This window comes from Sardina pilchardus, chromosome 13 (assembly GCF_963854185.1).
Source record: "Sardina pilchardus chromosome 13, fSarPil1.1, whole genome shotgun sequence".
Lineage (NCBI taxonomy): Eukaryota > Metazoa > Chordata > Actinopteri > Clupeiformes > Clupeidae > Sardina > Sardina pilchardus.
Genome location: NC_085006.1, coordinates 9,315,249 through 9,337,017, shown reverse-complemented (window position 1 = coordinate 9,337,017; position 21,769 = coordinate 9,315,249). Strand labels below are relative to the sequence as shown.

At 42.7% G+C, this 21,769-nt stretch overlaps 1 protein-coding gene across 1 annotated transcript; it reads right to left on the bottom strand.

Annotated features, from left to right (window-relative positions):
• Positions 1-61: 61 nt before the first annotated feature.
• On the bottom strand, positions 62-19,316 carry tlcd2 (TLC domain containing 2). Its single transcript, XM_062553018.1, has 4 exons — positions 18,774-19,316; positions 18,384-18,466; positions 16,191-16,273; positions 62-2,867 (listed from the first exon to the last, which is right to left on the bottom strand). Exons 1-4 carry the CDS (start codon positions 18,950-18,952, stop codon positions 2,490-2,492), a joined length of 723 nt encoding a protein of 240 aa, XP_062409002.1. The 5' UTR covers positions 18,953-19,316; the 3' UTR covers positions 62-2,489.
• Positions 19,317-21,769: the final 2,453 nt, after the last annotated feature.

Genomic DNA, 21,769 nt, shown 5'->3' with positions numbered 1-21,769 from the left:
AGGTAGGCCTGGGCTAGTACTTATGTTTTGTGGTCAACAAATTGCACACAAGAAATTTGGCAGTGTTAATAACATTTTATTTTTACATTTAACATAAAACAATGTCATATAAACCAGGATTTCATTAATTACAAAACCATAATTCAATCAAGAAAATAACATTATGCTATTTACATTTTACACACACACAAACACACACACACCACTATGAAAATACCAGTTGATATCTGGGTGCTGTCCAGGAAGTGGACAGCACCAGCATAAGTGTGTTCTTACTCGCATGGCTTTGTAGACCTAAACCTTTTGCGCATTCAGAATGCCTTCACCTTTTGTCTTGTGCATTTGTTTCACACAGTCACCCGCAAAGAAAACAAAACAAAGCAAAACAACAAACACAATAAAGCACAAGCGACAGGACATCACTAGAGATCAACCATAGGAACTGAGCGTGGGCCGACTGCCCCTAGTGAGTGACTTTGGTCGTAAAGAATGAGTCAAACCTCTCATAGTAAACAAAGCGTTCAAGTGTGCACCAATATTGTCGGTATCGGCTATGTTTCACTACTGTTCCACGATATGAAACTATCAATTTAGCTGTGATGTACAGCAAGGTAGAGATCAATCCTAGTGATAAAGGAAATTACAATATCCTATATATCCTGTTTTAGCACAAGGATAAGAAACACTTTGAAATAAAGCTGCCAAATAAATTGCTCAAGAGGATGCAAACCATAAAAGGACTAAACAATAGATTAAACACTTCATTGTCTAATGGACATATTTTGATTGAACAAATTACTACTACTTCACTTGATTACAAAAGCTTGTTGGGAGTCACTCAGTGGTAAGGAAATGGCAAATCTGACACAGTTTGTCTTGTAACAAGATAACTGTTCCCCCCCTCAATTGACAGAAGTGCTTTGGCTGTATTATCTAACACAATGCCAACAGTATTCACATACACTCAAAGTGTACTTTACTCCTTTACTTCACACTTTACATCTTTAACAACACAAGAAATAACATTATTCCTCATTGCCATTTAAGTGTTCAAAAGGGCAATTCATGTCAATGTATTCTATCATCTAACATATTATCACAAACTTTCACTCGAGTACAAATAAATTACGCATGTAAAAAAATGGCAAAAGAGCATTGTTACAAAAATGTTTAGAGCACATTAGGCATTAGGTCTACTACGTTGCTTGATGGAGGATTCTGCATGGCCACAGATATCTTGGCTGAGACTGTTATGAGGTCACTTTGTATTAGTATGTACGGAGGGCGCCACCTACAGACTGTATCTATTTAACAGAAGATCATCACGTCTGCTTTCATCTTTCTTTGCTTAGCTTGCTGTCCAGCTTTACGACCTGGCATCGCTTGTGGTCAGTATCGCAGGGAGAATGACAACCTCCCCCGGTTTCCAGTGGTAGCCATAGCACTAGTTAGGATAACCAGCACAGCTCCAGCATTTAGATTTGAACATCGACACAATAGGACCTCTGAAACAGGAGGCATTTCTCAGTTTCTCTGTCAGTCGGTTCAATGGTCTGATTGTTGTCCGTTCTCACATCGGACGAGCAAACGTGACCAAAGAAAGGGAAGAGCACAAAATCACTTCAATCATCAGGCAGCTATTTTCCAGTGGTCACTTCAAAATTGGCTGTGTCACATTGCCAAACTAAAAGAGATACTTTTGTAGAAATTCTCACAGGTTACAGTCTTCAGAAAGAAAGAAAGAAAAAAGAAAGAAAGAATTTTAAACTTGTACATGAAAAGGAAAGTGTGTGAAAATGGAAAAGCAGTTGGAGCTTATTAACTGCTACATGTGGTTGAGGTAGCAGATGTAAGTACTTAAGGGGATTGGTAGTATTTAAATTTAAATTTAAATTAAATTGTATCATGAAAGTAAAATAATAAAATACATTTGAGTATAATTCATGTTAAGTTTTCAGTGCAGGGAAATGGCAGGGGGAATTTGCAATATGTAGGCACTGAACTAAATAATATCTATCCATTTCATATAATATTCATTTCAGAAAGAGCTGTCAGTGAACCATTCATTACAGGTATATTCAAGGCAACAGGACTGAGAATCGACTTTGTTTTTTACCTCTAACTTTACCTCATTTTGTTTTAGTCATGATTGGTTTAAATGCTCATTGGAGTCCATCCCACACTGTGGTATAGAACCCATAACAAGCTGTTCATTAATTCCTTCAAGACAACAGGGCAGGCAGAAGAGTCAAAAGGCCACACGATTTGGGAGGCTCCAAGTCTTCTAAATGACTTGTCATCTGTCATGTAACTGCTGAGGGTCCTGGGAGGGATGGGATGGGAGGTAGGTAGGGGACGCCTGGGAGGGAGGGAGGGAAGGATGATTTGTATAGCACTGGAGGTGTGGAAGCAGGCATCTGGTAGACATGGCCACTAGATGGCGCCATACCACCACCACTACCACTACCACTACCACCACCCTCATCCTCCTATGTCTCCTTCTCCTTCTTTGCGTCGCGGCTGCCCTTGAGGAAGTCACTGTGCGTGAGGCGGTAGAAGAGCACGATGTTCATGGCGGTCATGATGGCCAGGCCCACGCTGCCCACGGTGTAGCTGACCAGGGGCACGTTGTCGCGGTTGAGCACCAGCCAGCGGGTCATCCATGCCAGCGTGGCGATGCGGAACACCATGTAGGTGGCCAGGTTGAGCATGCTGTTGACGCGGTAGGCGGTGGTCTTGAACAGGTTGGCCATGCGAAGCACCTGGCGCAGGTGCAGGAAGACGGAGTTGATCTCCACCAGCAGGGCCACCACCGCAAAGCCCACGTAGCGGCAGCTGAGCACAGAGATCCCAAAACAGGTGATCACCTGCAGACACACACACACACACACACACAAGGAGAGAGAGAGAGATACGTCAACTATATAGCTCAGCTTTATCAGGGCAAGTTCTGCTGTGAGGAACCAGTTTAACGTGGTGGGGGGGGGGGATGGGGGGGGTGGGTGACACATCCTCCCTGCACAAACATGTTGTGTGGTTTACTTAATCAAGGTCCTGGAGCGTGAACAAAAAAAGAAGATGTAATAGGAGGATTTATTGAATTGACATTAAATTGATAAACAGAGTACTTTATTTATCTCCAAAGGAAATTCAGTGGTGAAGAAGTATTTCACTTCAAAAAAACTTTCAACCAAGCATAGTAAATTATTTCAGACAGAATAAAGAAGACAGAATTTGAATGTATGATTAAGATCTACCAGAAACACATTTATTCTACCTTAGGCCTTTAACTCAATCTCCAAACTATCCATCGCCGAAGTTATGGATCTATCTTGCGTGCACTTAATTGGGTCAGGTGAAAAAAAGACAGTGGCCATTTTCTAGGTCTGCACATTACGCCTAGTCACTCATTTAGTTCAGGGGTTTCCAGTCCGTCTCATGACCCCTACAATGCACCTGTCCTCCACCGACACCTGCTCTACATGACCAAGTGGGCCATCGGCTCTGATTTAGCTAATCATGTATGAGACTTCAGTCTTGATATACAAGTTTGTATACACGTTAAAACATACAATGTGCACGTGTGTGTTTGGGAGAAGAGGATTGCAAGAGCCCGAATGAAAAGGTCTGTGATGGAAGAACTAATTTTATGTGTCAGGTTTTGTAGTGCAAGCCCACAGACACTTGCAGTTGTGATTGAATTGATCAATACACTATAGCGGCGCCCAACACAAAGTGCTATTTTAGAATTCCCTATTGAGGTCAGGATTTGAATATTAAATCATAATATTTATCTATGTCATTGTTTGAAGCTCATTCCTCCCACTCAACAGTGGGAAACTAAAGGCATTCAAGTGTAATATTTACATCTTTTTTTACTTCTGGAAAAAAAGCATGTCACATGTGAAACTGGTTGGAAACCTGTTTTTAAACTAAGCCATGTGCGTCTCCTTTTCACATGAAGCTAAGTGTAAAATATGTGCTATTCATATCATGAAGAAGTTAATAAGTTGAAACGACCTATATTACGGCAACACTCCTTTTTTAAAAAAATACTGTAAAAAGCTCCATTTGTCCTGATCTACTTCCATTTCAAATATCTACAATTCATTTGAAAATAGAAAAAAATTAGTAAGAAGAAGGTCAATCCCATTAGTTTACATTAGCCCTAAGCCTTTCATTAAGAGACTGACACATTTACAGTTCATTTAGGGCCTACTGAAAAGTGTTGAAGGCGTGTTACTTCATGTTCAAAATTCATCTGAATCTGAGCCGACAGTATGCATTTATTGCCATAAAGCCAGAGTACATTTGCTTGTTGAAAGCGGAACACTGGTTCTTTACTGGCTCGTAAGTTCATTTTATCAAGTAAACAAGTTTATCAAGTGCAGTTGAAGTATAATTCCCAAGTTTAGTTTAGGTAGTAAGTTTATTAGTATAAATGTACTTGTGGTACACTTGTACATGTACTATGTTAATACCTCTTTGGACTAAATTGGCCCACTTTCAGTTTATAACAAACTCGTAAGTATTGAGAACTATATTAGGTAAACTAGTGAGGATACTAATTATATACTTATAACACACCTTTTCAGTATACGTTTTTTTAAGGCATAAAAGTAGTACACTTTTAGGTGCACTTCAAGTGATAGTTGTACTGTTTAGCAATAAACTGCATTTATATTGCTTATTTATATTATTTGCATTTATATTATACACAGACCAATGGCGTAGGCTGCCAACTGCCACATCAGGTACTTTTGGGGTTAAGTGTTAAGTGTGACTGGAGGAGCTGGGCTCAAACCTGCAATTTGGCAATCCCTGAACGACTCTACTACCTCCTGAACCACTCCCACCAACTGCTGATATACATTTCTGGCCCGACTTTTCATGTTCACAATAGTATACTTTCCTAAGTAAAATAGAAGTTTACTGAATCAGCTAAGTGGATAAAAATGAAATTAAATGAGAATCTGCATGCAACCTGTCTGGCTTAGACTTCTCCATGAGTGTAAGTATTAAGTATATTTAAGTACCAAGTATAGGTACATGTACTTAAACCTTTATGTATAATTATATACACTCATAATTCAATTGAGTGTATCTCTGATCAGTACACAAAAAGTAAACTATAGGCTACGTATGCTTAGTTCAAAATAAGTAGACCATCCATAAACATGGCAAGTGCCAATCATCTGAGTTCACAAAATGCCATGGTCACACATGCTATTCCATGGAACAGTCTAACCACATTGGCATCTTACCACAATTGAAAAACAACAAGACAAACATTATTCCAAAGGACTCATCACAATAAGTCTGCTGACACCTATCAAGAAGATGAAACATTGTGAGAAGCAACAACGTTGGCAGATGTTCAGGCGCTCATACCTTGGTAACATCACTCTAATAACAGTCAAGCCTGTCAACCATGCACTTGTGTAATATAATGTCTGACTCTGTCCTATAAGTGATGGTGTCCCTGTACCCTGTAACTTCGAGCAATGTGGCCCCTTTAGGGCACGGAGGAATGTCCACCTCAGCCACCTCTGTAGAGACCCTGACACCGCTTTTCCCGTGGCACGCCAACACCGCCGCAGCGACTGTGACATACCTCACACAAGGGACACATGTCTTGCTCTCCGAGGGCCCCCTGAGGAGGGGTATATAGGGGACAGGAGCATGTGACTGTTGCACTGGTGCCGAGGTTTTGTTTGGAATACGAACAATCTGCTTGTTGCCAGAGCTAAGCGTGCAAACAATAGGGGGAGGGTTGGGGGAGTTGAAATGTGAGCAACGGCTTGCAACTTTAATGCCCATCACGTACCGCCCAACACGTCAGACACATGGAGATCAACATGCAACATGTAGATCTGCACACACAGACAACCAAACACACCCAAAGAAACACACAAAGATGAACACACACCTACAGTATATTGAGGTGTTTATGTTATCCATAAAAAGTGATAGTGTATAACCACAAGAAACAATAAAGACAAGGCAAGTCAAGGCAAATGATAGGTATGCTCCAATTTATTTAAGCAAAACTAAATAAAACCCTCTCTCACAAATGCACCTTTTGTATGAAGGACCTAGGAAATCTGATTAAGGCCAGCTCAAAGCTCTACACTATCTCAGGGTCAGGTGAGGTCAGAGAGGTTCCTTGCACAAGTCTCAGGTGCCCGCCCTACCCCAGGCTACACCCCAAACACACAGCCAGATAAATGTGTACACTTCCATAACAGGCTATCTTCAACCTGCCTTATCTATGCTCAAAGGAATCAATCTCTATGAGGAAGGGAGAGAGAGTGAGTGGGAGAGAAAGAGAGAGAGAGAGAGAGAGAGAGAGAGAGAGGGGAAGTGAGGAGAGCAATTACATACCTTATAAAATCCTCTGATAAGGGCTCAACTGTCATGTTATATATGTTGGACATTTTATTGACCTGCCCTCCCAACCACACTTTTAAGTGTTCTCAAGACAATTGATGTAACCTATCTCTGGATCTGTTTATTGCCCTCATGGAGGTCGTTTGTGGTGGGCAGAGACAGGGACCATTGAATGCATGGACTATAATTTCCTGCCTGACCTTGGGAGTTGGGTAATCATTGACAATCACGACATACAATTAAAGGCTTACACAAAAGTCACACGTGAGCATACAAAACTAAGATCTGGTGTCATGTATCAAAGTCCAGCATGTGAGTCCTTATATATGTATTACTGGCTAAAGGATATCAAAAGGATTTTTTATTCTTGACAAAGACGTTGAGATCTTTTGAGCCTATATACAGTATATATATATATATATATATATGCCAATCACATCAAAGCATAACGCACTCCTTCCCCCCGACATCTTGTTTGAAATGAGAGCCACAAAGGGACTGGTATTATCACCCTCTTTGTGACAGACATGACAGGGAGACATTACTAATGCATAGACCAGGACAACACAACATGCAACACACAGGAGAAACATGGTTGGTGTTGCGAAACCACAATCCAGGACAGTCAACACCATGACGATGACGTTGCTGTGGCACGCTCAATACTGGTGAAACGCACGCGCTGGACTGAGCCAGGGGGTAGATTAAAGGGGCAGGTGGCCAGTGGCTGGGCCAGTTGCCCATCAGTGAGGGTGGTCATAAATGCCCCCTCTGGCCAGCACCGTGCCCCCCCCCCCCCCCCCCCTCCGTCCGTCCGTCCTCCTCCTGAGCGCCTGCAGTAGTAATCCACACAACCCCACTGCCTGCTGACAGGAGCAGACACTTGGAGTGAATCAGCATTAGCAGTCTTACCCCAGTAATCCATCATAAGACTGGCCGCAGAAGCCCTAGTCTAGCGGCCGTAATCCTGCCAAAAACACACAAGTGAAAACATGGGAGTGTTCTCACTCTCTCCCCACACCAGCCAGTCAGCCAGGGGAACAACAGGGACTTACACACAGTCTTGTGCAGTGAGCCTAATGCTCACCTGACAGACTGGAATGGATCAGCTATTGTTAAGGCCACATGCTGTTGGCCACCGTGGACAATATATACATTGTATGCCCCAAGGGGCCATAGGTTCCAGTGATTTTAGAACAACTAAAGGGGCGCTGTTGGACACATTGCTGAATGGGCACAGCAACGAGAATTTTTAAAGAATCGTTTACATATTTCTTCTATCGGAACGGTTGCCGAGCAATGGCAAGATGCAGCAACTGCAACTTTTGTATCGCAGCGTTGAATGCCGCAGTAATATAGAATCAAATGCGGTCAACGTGAAGGATTGTGTTTTACATTGGCATTGAGTGAGATTCAGACAATCATAATCAAGGACGGGAACTAACCGTTTTAGAGTTAAAGTAACTATGTAACAAATTGGTTGAGAGGTAGTGCAATAGATTGATTCAATAATATATCTGTCTTGCTTTGGGATGAACTGAACAATTTTGTATGCTTCTTTTGGTTTGAGTTTCACAAGTATACTGTATATAGCTGCTCAAAGAAAGCACCTCTGGAGTGACCAAAAAATGGACTAAGGGTATGTTTATTTTGTTCCAAATAAGACCTAACTTCCCTTGTCTTTACATTTCCCCAAGGTCCTGCCTGAAATACACAAGAAATACCACCAGAAGCCTAAAAGAAAGAAATCCTGTTTTTTGGCCTCTTTAAAATGGCATTGTTGAAGATTTGAAAGATTTTAATGCTATTTTGAAGCATACATTGATCGTTAAGTTGATGTAATAACTCCTCAGAAGTATGAAGAAGTGCCCCTTGTGTCACCTTGTACATTAGGGAATTCAGACGTGTGTTTGTTTCCCATCAGATCTCCCTACGGGGTCAATTACCACAACTCATGGCACCGGCGAGGGTCTCCAACCCTGCGTCTCACACAGAGAGAGGGAGAGGGCTGAGGAGAGGGAGACTGGGAGAGAAGGGGGGGGGGGGGGCGGGGGAGCTCAAGACAATGAAACCAGTTGCCCAAGTTACGGTCAGAGTGTCTGAGAATAACCTCTTCAGCGGCGGAGAGAAATCACCTCGCCTTGCAGTTGGCCCAGCCAGTTCGACAGGTAGTGCTGCTGGGAGGGAAGTCAAGGAGCCATTTATCTGTCAACAGGTGGATGGCCCGGGGACAGGTGTGAGCAAGCAGGTGGCGAGGCCGAAGCAGCATGGGCCTTCATCTTCTGCCCTATCAAGAGCCGCTTCACTCAGACAATGCCTCACACATACACACACATTTCACAATGCTGCTCTCTCTCATACACACACAAACACACGCACAATTCTGTCAATGCCTCTCTCTCTCTCTCTCTCTCTCTCCAAATGCCTCACATACACATACACACTTATCCAAATGCCTCTCTCTCTCTCTCCCTCCCTCTCTCTCTCTCCCTCCTTCTCTCTCTCTCTCTCTCTCTCTCTCTCTCTCTCTCCAAATGCCTCACATACACATACACACTTATCCAAATGCCTCTCTCTCTCTCTCCCTCCCTCTCTCTCTCTCCCTCCTTCTCTCTCTCTCTCTCTCTCTCACACTCACTCACTCACACACACACACACACACACACCTCCTATCCAGGATCAGCAGGAGGGTGCAGAACTGAGGCCTGTGATTCCAGGCTAACATAAACACAGGACAGGCCCTGTGCATCCCTAACATTCCACACACTAAATATAACAAAGAAGGCATCACTCACACACATTCACACACTCACACACACACACACACACACACACACACACACACACACACACACACACACACACACACACACACACACACACACACACACACACACACACACACACACACAGCATAATGCCAAGAACACATATAGGTTTTTAGTGGGCACCAGATGGTGTGAGATGTGTGTGTGTTTGTTGAACGCGTGCTGCAGTGGTGTGAGCCAACGATCCCTATAGCAACTAGTGGGGTGTAACGAGAGTGGTGATTTGTTAAAGATACGGTAGTCGTGGGCGGCGAGTGTTAATGTGTGGGAGAGAGGGTGTTGCCTTCTCCGGGGAGTCATGTCTTACTTCACCTCAATGAAAAAGTGGAAAAACCACTTGCAATACAGAGAGATACACACACACTCTCTCTCATACCTCTGGTATGAAGAGCTGGAAATGTTCTTTTGCGCAACTAGCTTTGTGTTTACCCCCAAAGCTAATTGTTTACCCCCCCGCCTCCATCATAGAACCAGTCCAATAAGGTATGTACCAAGTCAACACCTTGGTATTTGTCGGACGACAGATGTAACTTGAGCAGCGTCATCTTCCAAATGGCTGAAGTGGAGTGGAAGGGGAAATGGCCTCAGGCTTTAAATGGCTCCTGCCTGAAGCGCAGTAAACTTCCTGGCTTCCCCTCCATCAGCGATGATGGATAGCCCAGTGGAAGCGTTTACACAAACACGGCGTGGTCAAAGTGCACTGATGGAAGAGAGGCGCATGCTGGTGGCCCAAAGCAGGGCCGATAACACACAATATGGCTATAGGGGTGGGCTGGGGGTTAGAAACAACCTTGGACACACACACACACACACACACACACACACACACACACAAACACACATACCAGTGTTTTCTGGAGCACTGTTACAGAGGAAGTTAGAAAGACATACCAGCACCAATCCTGATTCTGAAGGGTTATTGAGGAATAGGAAAATAATGTAGTGGGTCTCCCCATAAAACAAACATTGGCGCTGTTCACATGCATAATTTTAACAGGCAACAGTAGAGATTGCCATTGTGTTTTTTTATCATCACCCCAGGTTGCCAGGTGGAAACTGTGATTGGAGTACATTTCTATGACTCACCTAATAAGCAGTAAAAGCTTAATGGAGTGATTTCTGAGAAATTTCTCTTCAACTATGAAAACAGATATGACCGCTCCCTTCATTTTTCAAAGGTCAGAGACTAATGTTTTCTAGAAGCAAAATCATTGTTGTGCAATTGTTATGTACATCAATATTTTATCAGACTTTTCTATCAACACGATTAGGTTCAACACCAATAGTTCCCGGAGGGTTGCTGTAGGAACCACACATGTTTGGGAGTAGGAATCTGTGAAGCATTCAGCTGACTCAGTGCCAAGACAAGAGGTTGTGATTCTCAAGCACTGGGTGGGGCAAGGAGTATGAGAACACAAAATATATAAGAAATTGACATCACCTCGGCTTGAGCTCAGAGTTGCATTGCGCGGACAAAGACTATAAATACATACATACAGTCACAGAAATCCTCTATACAAAATGGAACTGTGTCCGGTACCAAGAAATCCCCCCCTGAGAAAATCCCTTTTGAAGATACAGCTATCACCCAAAGCTAAATGATTCCCTGATTGGCTACATTCCATATATTGTATGCAAATGGCAGGACTTTCAACAGATTCTTCGCGTAGCTGAGAAAGGTAACTGAACTCAAATGGAACAGCATATGATGTGGTTTAAGCACACACAGCTCAGCATTAATATGGAGCTCAAATAAAACAAAACAGCTGACACATGTGTGTGGAGTACCATTTACTTTTTCCAGAGAGGGACTCAACTATGAAAACAATGACAAAAAATAATAACAAAACACTTTTTGACAGTGGCCATTTTTACTTCAGTGTGCTAATTTTAGGAACTTGGCTAACACTCAACTGACACTTGGTCAGACAGAGTGACAGAGTTTGATGGTTGTGTGATTCACCTCACTGTGTGTTCACTGTGTGCTGTGTGTTCACTAATTCGGTTAAATTGGGTTAAATGCAGAGAACTGAATTTCCCTCACGGGATCAAAAAAGTATATATTCTATTCTATTCTATTCTATTCTATTCAAGGGTGTGGTGGAGAGCCTATAGATCAGCCAGACGTCCAGTCACAGATAGTGTATACAACAGTCAAGCTGATCTTTGAGTCTCGTCATAAGGGCTAGGCTCTTTAAACTGAGTGCATCTAAGTACTACGTTATTACATATCCTGATGGCATGTGTGACCAATCACAACCACATTTCTGAGATGTGACCACAGTGATTCAAAAAAAAGGAACAGGAACAGCATATAAGATGACAAAAAGTAGGCGTCAAACCCTCGTAAGTCCCTGAGCAGTCAAACCTTATGAAGCACCTAAGCACTTTACGTTCTTATGTCCGTGACCGTGTAGGTAAATTCCTGTTCGGAATGTGACAGATTGCGTCAGTGTGACTTTTTCTTCTTCTGTGACCTCTTAAAAATTTCCACTCCATGTTTCCGTTGTCACAGCCCTTATCCTAAACGGAGGCGCCTAAAATGCAGAAAGCTGGAAGGGTGAGGCTGCATGGGTGTGTTCTGCCGGGGGTTTGGGCATCGGGGTGTGTCACGGCACAGGTATTTCATACTTGAGTTTGATGGAAGTGAGTGAATAATTAAGCAAGAAGCCCCAAGAGGTCGTGGGATCTAGTGATTTTAGAACAGCTAAGGCCGTTGTTATTATTAGTAGCAACAAAGAACAATAGATATTTTCTGCCAAGATGCAGCAACTCTTGAATCAGTTTGTGGTGGTGCAGTAATGCAGAATCAAATGCAGTCAACATGAAAGGTTGCGCTAGGTTTGAATGGCATCGCATGCGATTCAGACAATCATAATCAAGGACCGTAACTATCCGTTTAACAATGAGTATGTGTGTGTGGAAAGAGGCTTACTAAGCATGGTGTAGAGGATTCTGAGGTGTCATGAGTACTATGAAAGGAGCATCAGAGCTGACAGTGAAAACATGTTTAGTAGTCTCACTTAAGTCAGGAGTGTGCATGTGTGGCATAAACTAAGACCATGTGTGTTTGAGAGAGAGAGGGGGTTCGAGCTACGAGTTTGTGAGATAGATTTGTTGTTCAAGCTGTCTCCACGGGGTCTACCATCTCCATGCACACAGTGAGGGACATATGGAAACCAGATGTCCCTGCTAGAGTCTGGATATATAGGAGGGGATAGGGGCACCTCTTCACAGGGCTTCCCTCTCTTCCTGCTCAAAACTAGATGGAACCTGACAGACTCAGCAGTGTGACCAGACCTTTTACAGTGGTCAAAATTCTGCCATTCAAGTGGACAGTCCTGGTTTAATGATTTGCATTTCTTAGTAAAAGCCACATGGAACATACAGTATATGGACGTCGAGCACGTATGCTGTTTTGCATGTCTGCGCCATTTATTTTCTGCCCAGGGTTGTCTCTGTGCTGTGGCACGCTATGAAAAAAATGAAAAAATAAAAGCAAAACACTGAAAGTTTATGAAAGGAAATGGCTCGGTCTAGATTGCTGCTCTGCTACCATAACTGGCCACAAGTGGACTCCCCCTATACAACCACAGGCCACATGGGGAAGGTGGGGGGTGGGGGGTGGGGGGCTGCAGAAAAGGACTGGATGATCTGTGATAGCAGAGAAGGCCTATCAGGTTTTCAGGTTTTTTTCTGGGGGCACAGTGGAGAGGAGTCTCCTCTACCTCAGGAATGAATGCCATGCCATTCAAATGAAGGATGGCAGTCGACCCACGCCATCTGACTCACTCACTCACTCTGGCCGTTTACATCACTTGTCATTTATGGAATGCGCCGTTAATATCCTCAGATTCAACTTTTACGAGCGTCAGGAGTGCTGCACGTCTTCCCGAGACTCGGGGGAAGCACAGGTCTGAGGCAAAGAGCACACGAACATGTCTCCACTCAAAGCGCGTGATGACCTTCGGCCACAGCGAAGGCTGATTTAATGAGCAAACTCAATTCCGTTTAATGAGAGAGAGATGATAGTCATTTATATCTGGGCAACACTGACAAACATCTTGCAAAACATGCAGCAAAAGTCAACTCACATATTTCTTTACCTCAGATATGTGCCGGTGGTTTGCTAGCAGCGTCTGTTTTCTACCGCTCAAATTTCTCCGAGAGTGCAACATGTTGCGCTATGGTGATCCCCACACGCGCACTAAAACCTTGATATTTCCAAACACACTTGCCAACTGGTTCAGTCAATGTTTTGAGGCATAACCCTTTTTTCCTGTTGAGAAGTAAATGGGTCCTTTTTTCCACGGCTTCAGCTAAAAGGGGGTGAGCTAGAATAACACTACAGAGGCCACAGCCTAGCAACACAGGTTGTCACATGCAAGCTTCTGTGTCGGCGAGGGTGCCCAAAATGCAGTTTGTTTTGGAAAGATAACCTGTTCAAAGTATTTGAGCTTCTCTTTTCAACGAGATCGGCTCCTTCCTGCAATCCTTTTGGATGTGGAAGCCATCAGCCCCTATTTTTGGTCCAGGCAGTGGAACTTCCTCTCCCCCCACAGTTTGGGGGATAAGGGGGTCTCTGAGCAGTTGGCCGAGAGCCAATACCCCATAAGTCACTGCAGGGAAGTCTTGGCCAGCCCTGCATCGCCAGAGAGACTGGAAAACTGGAAAAACGTTTCCAAGCGACTTGTGATTTGCTCACTGCACTTCAACTCAAGCAGTTTGCCAGTCCTTTATCATCTGTCTCTAAAGCAGCACCAGATTACCCATCACAAGGAAAACAAGGTGGAAAGAAACGGCAGGGACCACTCCGATGGGACCATGCCTACAAGTGTTATTGTACCGTCTGATTTACAAACAACACAAAGGATATTTCCAATTGAAAGAATCATTTCTTTGTTTACTTTTTGGCACATTTCACGGACAAGATCAACAGTTTATTATCACTGTAGCGTGACTGGAGGAAGCAGAAGATAAAAAAAAACAACACCACTAGAGGAGGATAACAGATGAAGAGGAAAGGCAAAGTTTCTCACACCGCAGCACGCTCTCTGGCTCAACCTACGAGCCACTTCAATGAATGGGGTCCCAGGAAGAAGAAGGGGGCGACCGAATAAAGCACAGAGGGAGCCTGTCTCTGTTCCCCTTTGAGACTGGATGCAGAGGTGACGCAACAGCTCCCTCCATGTGACACATTCAAAACACGCCGGTGTCCAACTGGGGCCTGGGCACCACTAAGTGTCCTCTGGCTATTAACTCATTAGATCACATTTAGGAGATAAACACATTCTCACATGACAGAACTACATCCTTAAGTAAACCACACTGATGCCGCCAATATTCTGATGACTGTAGGTATTCACAGAGGCAGTAGATCACGCTTAAGATCACATTGTGTTTGGTGTATAACACTACTCTATCAAACTGTGCCAGCTACTTGTTTGATAACTATGCACTGTGCCCTTGATCCTGCATACATAACTGACCCATAAACTGACCTCGGTCACTTAAGTAACAAGAGCATAAACGAGGAGTGTCACTTAAGTAACAAGAGCATTGTTTAATCGTTAGCACGATATTTATGAGCTTTGGTCAAGACATGTTTGGATAATCATTCTGGGGACAGACACTCTGATGGCCGTGGACCAATCACAGAGGAGATAGCAGACTAACCAGCGAAGCATTATATCATCTACAGGTGTTTATTTGCTTAATGCTGAAGCTTGATTTTCAGGGTCAATACAGATGTCTACCTCAGATGATCTTATGGCTTAGTTTTGGAAATCTTAACACATTTATTATTCCTCTATTTCATCTAATGCACTACATTTACATGGACATTAATCAAAGATACTTGATTACTGACCTCCCCGCATCAGCATTAATATTCTATTTACCTTCTTCCGAATAAGACAATAATGCGATTATGGAGTTTACATGAGTTGTTCATAGAATATCCAGAACTATTCATGTTTACAAGTAACATACATAGTCCAATTATCACTAACAGACCTTTGATTCTGTTCAGGTTTCTGCACCGAAAATTCTAATAGGGCGTTATAATGTGATTAAGTTGTAGGCCTACATGCATACAACACGCCTCAATTATGTGACTAGGATTGGAATACATTTGATTATTTTTCTGACTATGACCTTGTTTGGGTTAAGGCAATCTAAAATTGCTGTTTACATGGCAGAGTCTTATAACAGCCTTATAACTTATCCCCAAAGATCCTTGATTACTAACCGCTTTAACCCTTTCTGTTATCATAGAGCAGATAGCAGACTGACCAGTGAAGCATTACATATCACCTACAAGAGTTAATTTGCTTAATCTCAGATGATCTTGTGGCTTGTTTGGAAATCTTGACAGATTTACCATTCCTTCACTTTATCTAATCTACTTCCCAGCTCTCATACAGGAAGGCTTTACAGGTATTGCTTATCAGATAATGTTGGACTAATCAACAAAGATCCATAACACATGCTAACAGAAATTCACATGAAGGCTCTCTGAATGAGTCACTTCTTCACGTCACTAGATGGAAAAGCCCAGCAGGTCTCTCCTTCACAGAAAGGTGTGAGCGAAAGCAATGCAGATGCCACACAGTCTTACCACACCCTGCATGCTTAATATAGCCAGCAACCGCAAACACCTCCCTTGCAACACCAGCTAATCACACACTGGACTGCCAAGAGCTGCATTCTTATAGGAATATTAAAAAAAGGAAATCTAGTGTTGTCTTCGTGTGTTTTTTGTTTTTATTCGCTTTCAGGACAGGGCACTAACATTTTCGTGTAGTGATTTCATATAGCTAAATGGACATCGGGATCACTAACAGAAACACTTATGAGAGCCTACTGTTTACCAGTTAGCCCTACTTATCTTCCATCAGTGATGGATATCTGACCCCATTATTATGAAAAGTGCAATAGCAGCAGTGTCTCTCCACACAGTAGGCTACTCACCACACAATGATGGAACAGGAGCTCCCATGACTGGCTGAGTTTCTGGTTCAGGACCATGTCAAAGAAGTCATAGATGAAATAACCTGTACAAGAGAAACATATGTGAGGGAAAACACTACAAAATGAAGCTTTGGCATATCAGATACCATGACGATACCACTGATGGTTATGGAGATGTCAGTTCCAGAAGTCTATTTATATCCATCTGCTACCAGCGTAACCATGGCGACGGCATTTTAAGATGGAGGAAATGAACAAAGGATGCGCGCTGAATTGGATTCTTGGTTGTTGTTTTTTCTACAAATTGGAAACATTCCACTGTCATGGCTCCAATCTGTTGCTTCTGCAGGTCTTTTTCTATATCTCAGTGCAACCTTGGTTAAATAACAGACAGTGCTATAAGAACATCCTCTGGCCTATAGGACACTGACTGGATCTGCTCCCAGCTACTTCAGTTCTTTAATCACGATGTACATTCCCAACCGCCCATTGCGATCTTCTGAGGAGCGTCTGTTATGTCGACCAACCATACATGCTAGGTCAAAAATTGTAGATCCTATTCTTCAGTGGTTCCGTGTTGGTGGAATGAGTTGCCCAGTGCTCTCCGTTCCAGCAACAGCTTTGGATCTTTTAAGAGGGGTCTTAAGGCATATTTGTTTAATATGCACTTAGTCCTTTGAGTTTGTGATGTGTTATGGTTTGTATAATATTGTTTTGTTATAATTTGTCCATTGATAGAATTTGACATTTATTTTGCTATTGTCCTTAAATTTAGCCATACCATGCTTTAGTTATTATTATTATATATAATTAACTGAGTGACTTATTAGATTGCTATTCTCATTTCACTGTTTTATTTCTCATTAAGTTAGTGCTTAAAATTATTGTTTTACTGATAATATTACTATTCTTCCTAGTTTGTAATTGTTCACTGTTAATTTAATTTGTATTGTTATTTATTTGTATGTCGCTTTGGACAAAGGCGTCTGCTAAATAACCATAACCATAACCATAACCATAGTTAATTAATCTCTGATGGATCCAGTTTGGTTGATTACTTGATTACACACAAAACTGCATTAAGCAAGGCTACTTTTTTTAGGTGGTAACACAACCCGATGGTATTTCAGTTGTCTACAAAGTTGGAGTGTCCCTTATGGAGGATATTCTAAAGTCACACAACCCTTGCTGTTTGTATTCTTATCAACTTGTTTGCACAGCAACACATAGGCTACCCTTCCATATTATCTTTATTTACTAAGCAAGGCGTGAGCCCATAGGAGTTAGGCATGACCGGGTTATTTACATAGTACATAAAGGATTGGCTATAATACAGATGGAAATAATACAGGTTTGATCTCCCGAAAATCATACGACCAAACTGACATATAGCTAAATGTAAAGCCTATAACACTAATACTCCCTAATGTCGAGCTCATATGTTTTGCTTGGAAGTATTCTGCATAGTGTTTAACAATATCACATTAAGGATAGCAGTGATGGGAGATCCACATGTACAGCACAGTGATAAATTATCATTTAGCTTTAGAAAAGTGAAAATATGTCTGCTTGGAGTAATGGCCTATTCTATGAAAATCACGTGACGTATGGTAGGTTTGGTGCCTGGGACGGACTATAAAGCCACCCATTGATACAACATCCAGTGCTACCAACACTGCCAAGACTAGGGGTGGGATTCTTCCAAGAACGTGAAATATTCCTGGAACTCCAGCACCCTGCATATATTCCATAAAATGAAACATTTACTGAACATTCCCTTTATGTTTCATTTAAAATGATGGCATCAGGAATCACTCATCATTCAACTTCGAAGATGTGTCAGATGTCTAAATGTCTAAAAGTGGTCTAAAATGCAATTTTGGGATTTCCAGATGTTCCAGTCATGACACTGGTTCTCAGAATGCAACAGCAGGACTTCCTGTATTCAGCATCCTTATAAAACACAGTGCAAAAAGAGTATTCTGCACTGCACATTGTTGAAAGTGGTTATGGAATGCTGCTGCTGTATGCTGCTTCCGAGTTGGACTTCGTTTGCTTAAAATATTCTGTCTTTGAACCACGTGGCCTTCGAATAAATAGTCACAATTGCCATGAGCTTCCAGTGTGTACAACAATGAACAAGAGAGCCCACGCCCCTTCAAAAAAAATCTCTGCCCCTCCCCGCCTACTTACCAATTGATACAGATACCAGAGCATGGGAGAAAACGGAATAGGTTCCAATCAGGTCTTCTGCCATCCGCGGATGCAAGTAAAAGCTGATAAATAAAATATAAAAAAAACTGTCACATGTTGGTCGTCAATCTTTTTGGAAATCATATTAGACAAAATCATTCGTGTTCAATACAGATGTGTAAGGCAACCTATGAGTGAGCACACGACAAGGTTAAACCTCAAGATGCACACATTGTTTTACGTCTGAGCTATTGCATATTAGCCAATTGGACAATATTGGAATGACAAATTTGGGTAACAAAGATGCCAACAGAATTTATATTCTAATTCTACATTGCATCGCTGCAAATACATGAAAGAGAATAAACCACAATCAGATGAGCAACTCACCAAAGTACAGCCCATATCCCTGTTATGAGACTGTGAAAGAAAGAGGTGGAGATGTTTCTCCATTTCCACGCGTTTCTACATGCACTCTCTGGCATAGAGAGTTTGCTAATTCCACAGTTAACTAATTTAAAGAAGCAGGCCGAGCCACCCGTCGTCAAAATGACTGAAGTCAATTCCATGTCTTCTTTGTACCAAGTCAATGTATCCAAATACGCGGCTGAATCCGAGCTTCAAAAAGACGCGCGCTTCTTAAGATCAGAAAAGCAAATGAGAAAGACAACTATCTTTCACCAGAGAAGATAATCTGAATCGGTCGGTCTGGTAAGCGTTAGCATATAATTTCATCCACTGAAATACTTTTACAGAATCCCCTTATTTCAGAAAAGTAACCGTATTTGATGCTTTTGCGTGATGAGGTGTAAAGATTAAAACTGTACAGACTGACTCGAGAGGTTATCCAGAATGTCTGGAAAAGCTGGTGTGCAATTCAGAAGATCTGACACCTCTGGTTATAGAGAGTCAATCTCCTATGCTTATATTACAAAATCCAGGGTTGTTCGCTTGTGTAACTTTTCGCCTTTACCATGACCAAACAACCGATTCCCCGCCCTACTATGGAGAGGTGCGGCTAGACAAATACGCGCTCTTCACGTCATGTTGTTTTTGTCGCTGACACTCATCCGCCCGCCCCCTTTATATCACACTGATGGTGAACACAGGAAATGTAAGGTTTGATGGAGAGGAGCTTATGGTTTGATGGACAGAATAAGCTATAGCCTACCGCATTTACAAATCGCATGCAAACCAAATGTTCAGTTTGGAGTAATTAGACAGCACGACTAGAAAGCAAGAATATTGTCCCGTAAACGAGGACAATATAACATTTTAATTCATTCATTAAATTACTTTATGATGTTTAGACTAATAATGGACATATGTTGAACAAAATGGCTTTTATGTGCAATTAAGATGTAGCCTACATATTTTTTTTTTCATAATGAGCTAGAGTGTCTGATATCTTGTAACCTTGGTTACCCAATAACGCTTTTCTAGGCCAAATGTTATATGACATTGTAGTGTACGCCATCTCGTGGCTAGTCATAAAATTGTAGCCTGAAAGTAATATCTCACCAGAGCCCGACTCCGGTACATCTCTCCGGACTAAAGAAGCGTCATCAGAACAAAAGCATACAAAGCGTCACTTGCCTCTGCATGGCCTTCAGTTGTTTGTTGCTGTTTTGTATTTTAATTGTAATGTTTATATTCATCCTCTGTATTTTTACTCTGATCCTCCAGCAGTTTTCCAGCAGAGCAGAGCCAACATTCTACACTGATCAGCCATATACAATGACCACCTACCTAATATTGTGTTGGTCCCCTTTTTGCCATCAAAATAGCACTGACCCGTTGAGGCATGTATGCACCACAGAAGGTGTGCTGTGGTATCTGGCACCAAGATGATAGCAGAAGACCCTTGAAGTCCTATAAGTTGTGAGGTGGGGCCTCCATGAATTGGTCCGTCCGGCACATCCCACAAACGCTCGATTGGATTGAGATCTGAAGAATTGGAGGCCAAGTAATCCCCTTGAACTTTATGTGTTCCTCAAACCATTCCGGAACCATTCTTTCTTTGTGGCAACATGCATTATTATCCTGCTGAAGGAGGTCACTGCCATCAGGGAGCACTGTTTCCATGAAAGGATGCACATGGCCTACAACAACGCTGTAGGGGTGGTATGTGTACCAGGCTTTCCCTGCAGAACATTGGCCATAGCATCATATTGCTTCTGCCTGCATGCCCCCTTCCCATAGTGCTCCCTGGTGCCATTTGTTCCCCAGGTAAGTGATGCACACGCATCCCCAACCACATGATGTACGTAAAAGAAAACGTGATTCATCAGACCGAACCACCTTATTCCGTTGCTGTGTGTTCCAGTTCTGATGCTCATGTGCCCATTGCTGGCACTTTCAGCAGTGGACAGGGGTCAGCATGGCTGGTCTGACTGGTCCGCGGCTACATAGCTCCATATGCAACAAACTGCACTGTGTGTTCTTTCTAACCTTTCTAACAGAGCCAGCATGGATGTTTTTCAGCAATTTGAGCTATGGTAGCTCATCTATTGGATGGACTATCTATTGGTGGATACCACATGGGCCAGCCTTCACTTCCCACACACGCACATGAGCCTTGGCCACCCATGAGGCTGTCACCAGTCCACAGATTTTCGTCCTTTGGACCACTTTTGATAGGTACTGACCACTGCAGACCGGGGACACCCTACAGAAGCTGCCGTTTTGGAGATGCTCTGACTCAGTTGTCTAGCCATCACAATTTGGCCCTTGTCAAAGTCGCTCAAATCCATACACTTGCCCATTATACTGTACCTACTTCTGACACATCAACTTTGAGGACAAACTGTTCACCTGAGGACAATTCTCCCATTCGCGTGAATAGCACGTAAGCCCTTTTTTATGCGCTTCAGTTACGAGCTTTCTCCCATTCCCACTTCTGTCACACCCATACCGCTGCTTCGACATCACTCACATGTACACACGTACACACACACACAGAGAGTAGAGGCTATCAGGCAAGTGTTATTGAAATAAACTCCTGGTGCACAAACTTTCCAATGCCTTGTTTTGTGAGTGCAGACCCTATTTGTGGTACTGTAAAGGTTCGGCTAACTCGACCAATGTTCGACCCAGGGAAAAAGGCTTCTGGCAAAGTGTTTGGCTCGAGGTCATGGTGCAAAGGACCCAAAGGTGAAATTACTCCGAACCACTCCATTAACTCAGTAGCAGAATGCACGCCAGAGTTGTATACATAAGAAACACCCAGATTTTGGGGTTGCTCCTCCCAAAGCACATAACTCCCTCCATCGCTCATAATTGTCAAGACCCAACCTGCACCAATCACATACTGTAGGTGTGTCTGATATAAGTGGACTAGAGGCGAGCTAAACAGATGAGGAATCAGTCAGTAAACACTGGTCTAA

Coding starts and splice junctions, on each gene's coding strand:
- tlcd2 (XM_062553018.1), bottom strand. CDS start 18,952: ATGGAATTGACTTCAGTCATTTTGACGACGGGTGGCTCGGCCTGCTTC. Junction 18,467..18,773: donor GGGATATGGGCTGTACTTTG/GTGAGTTGCTCA, acceptor TTTATTTATCAG/CTTTTACTTGCATCCGCGGA. Junction 16,274..18,383: donor TCTGGTATCTGTATCAATTG/GTAAGTAGGCGG, acceptor TCTCTTGTACAG/GTTATTTCATCTATGACTTC.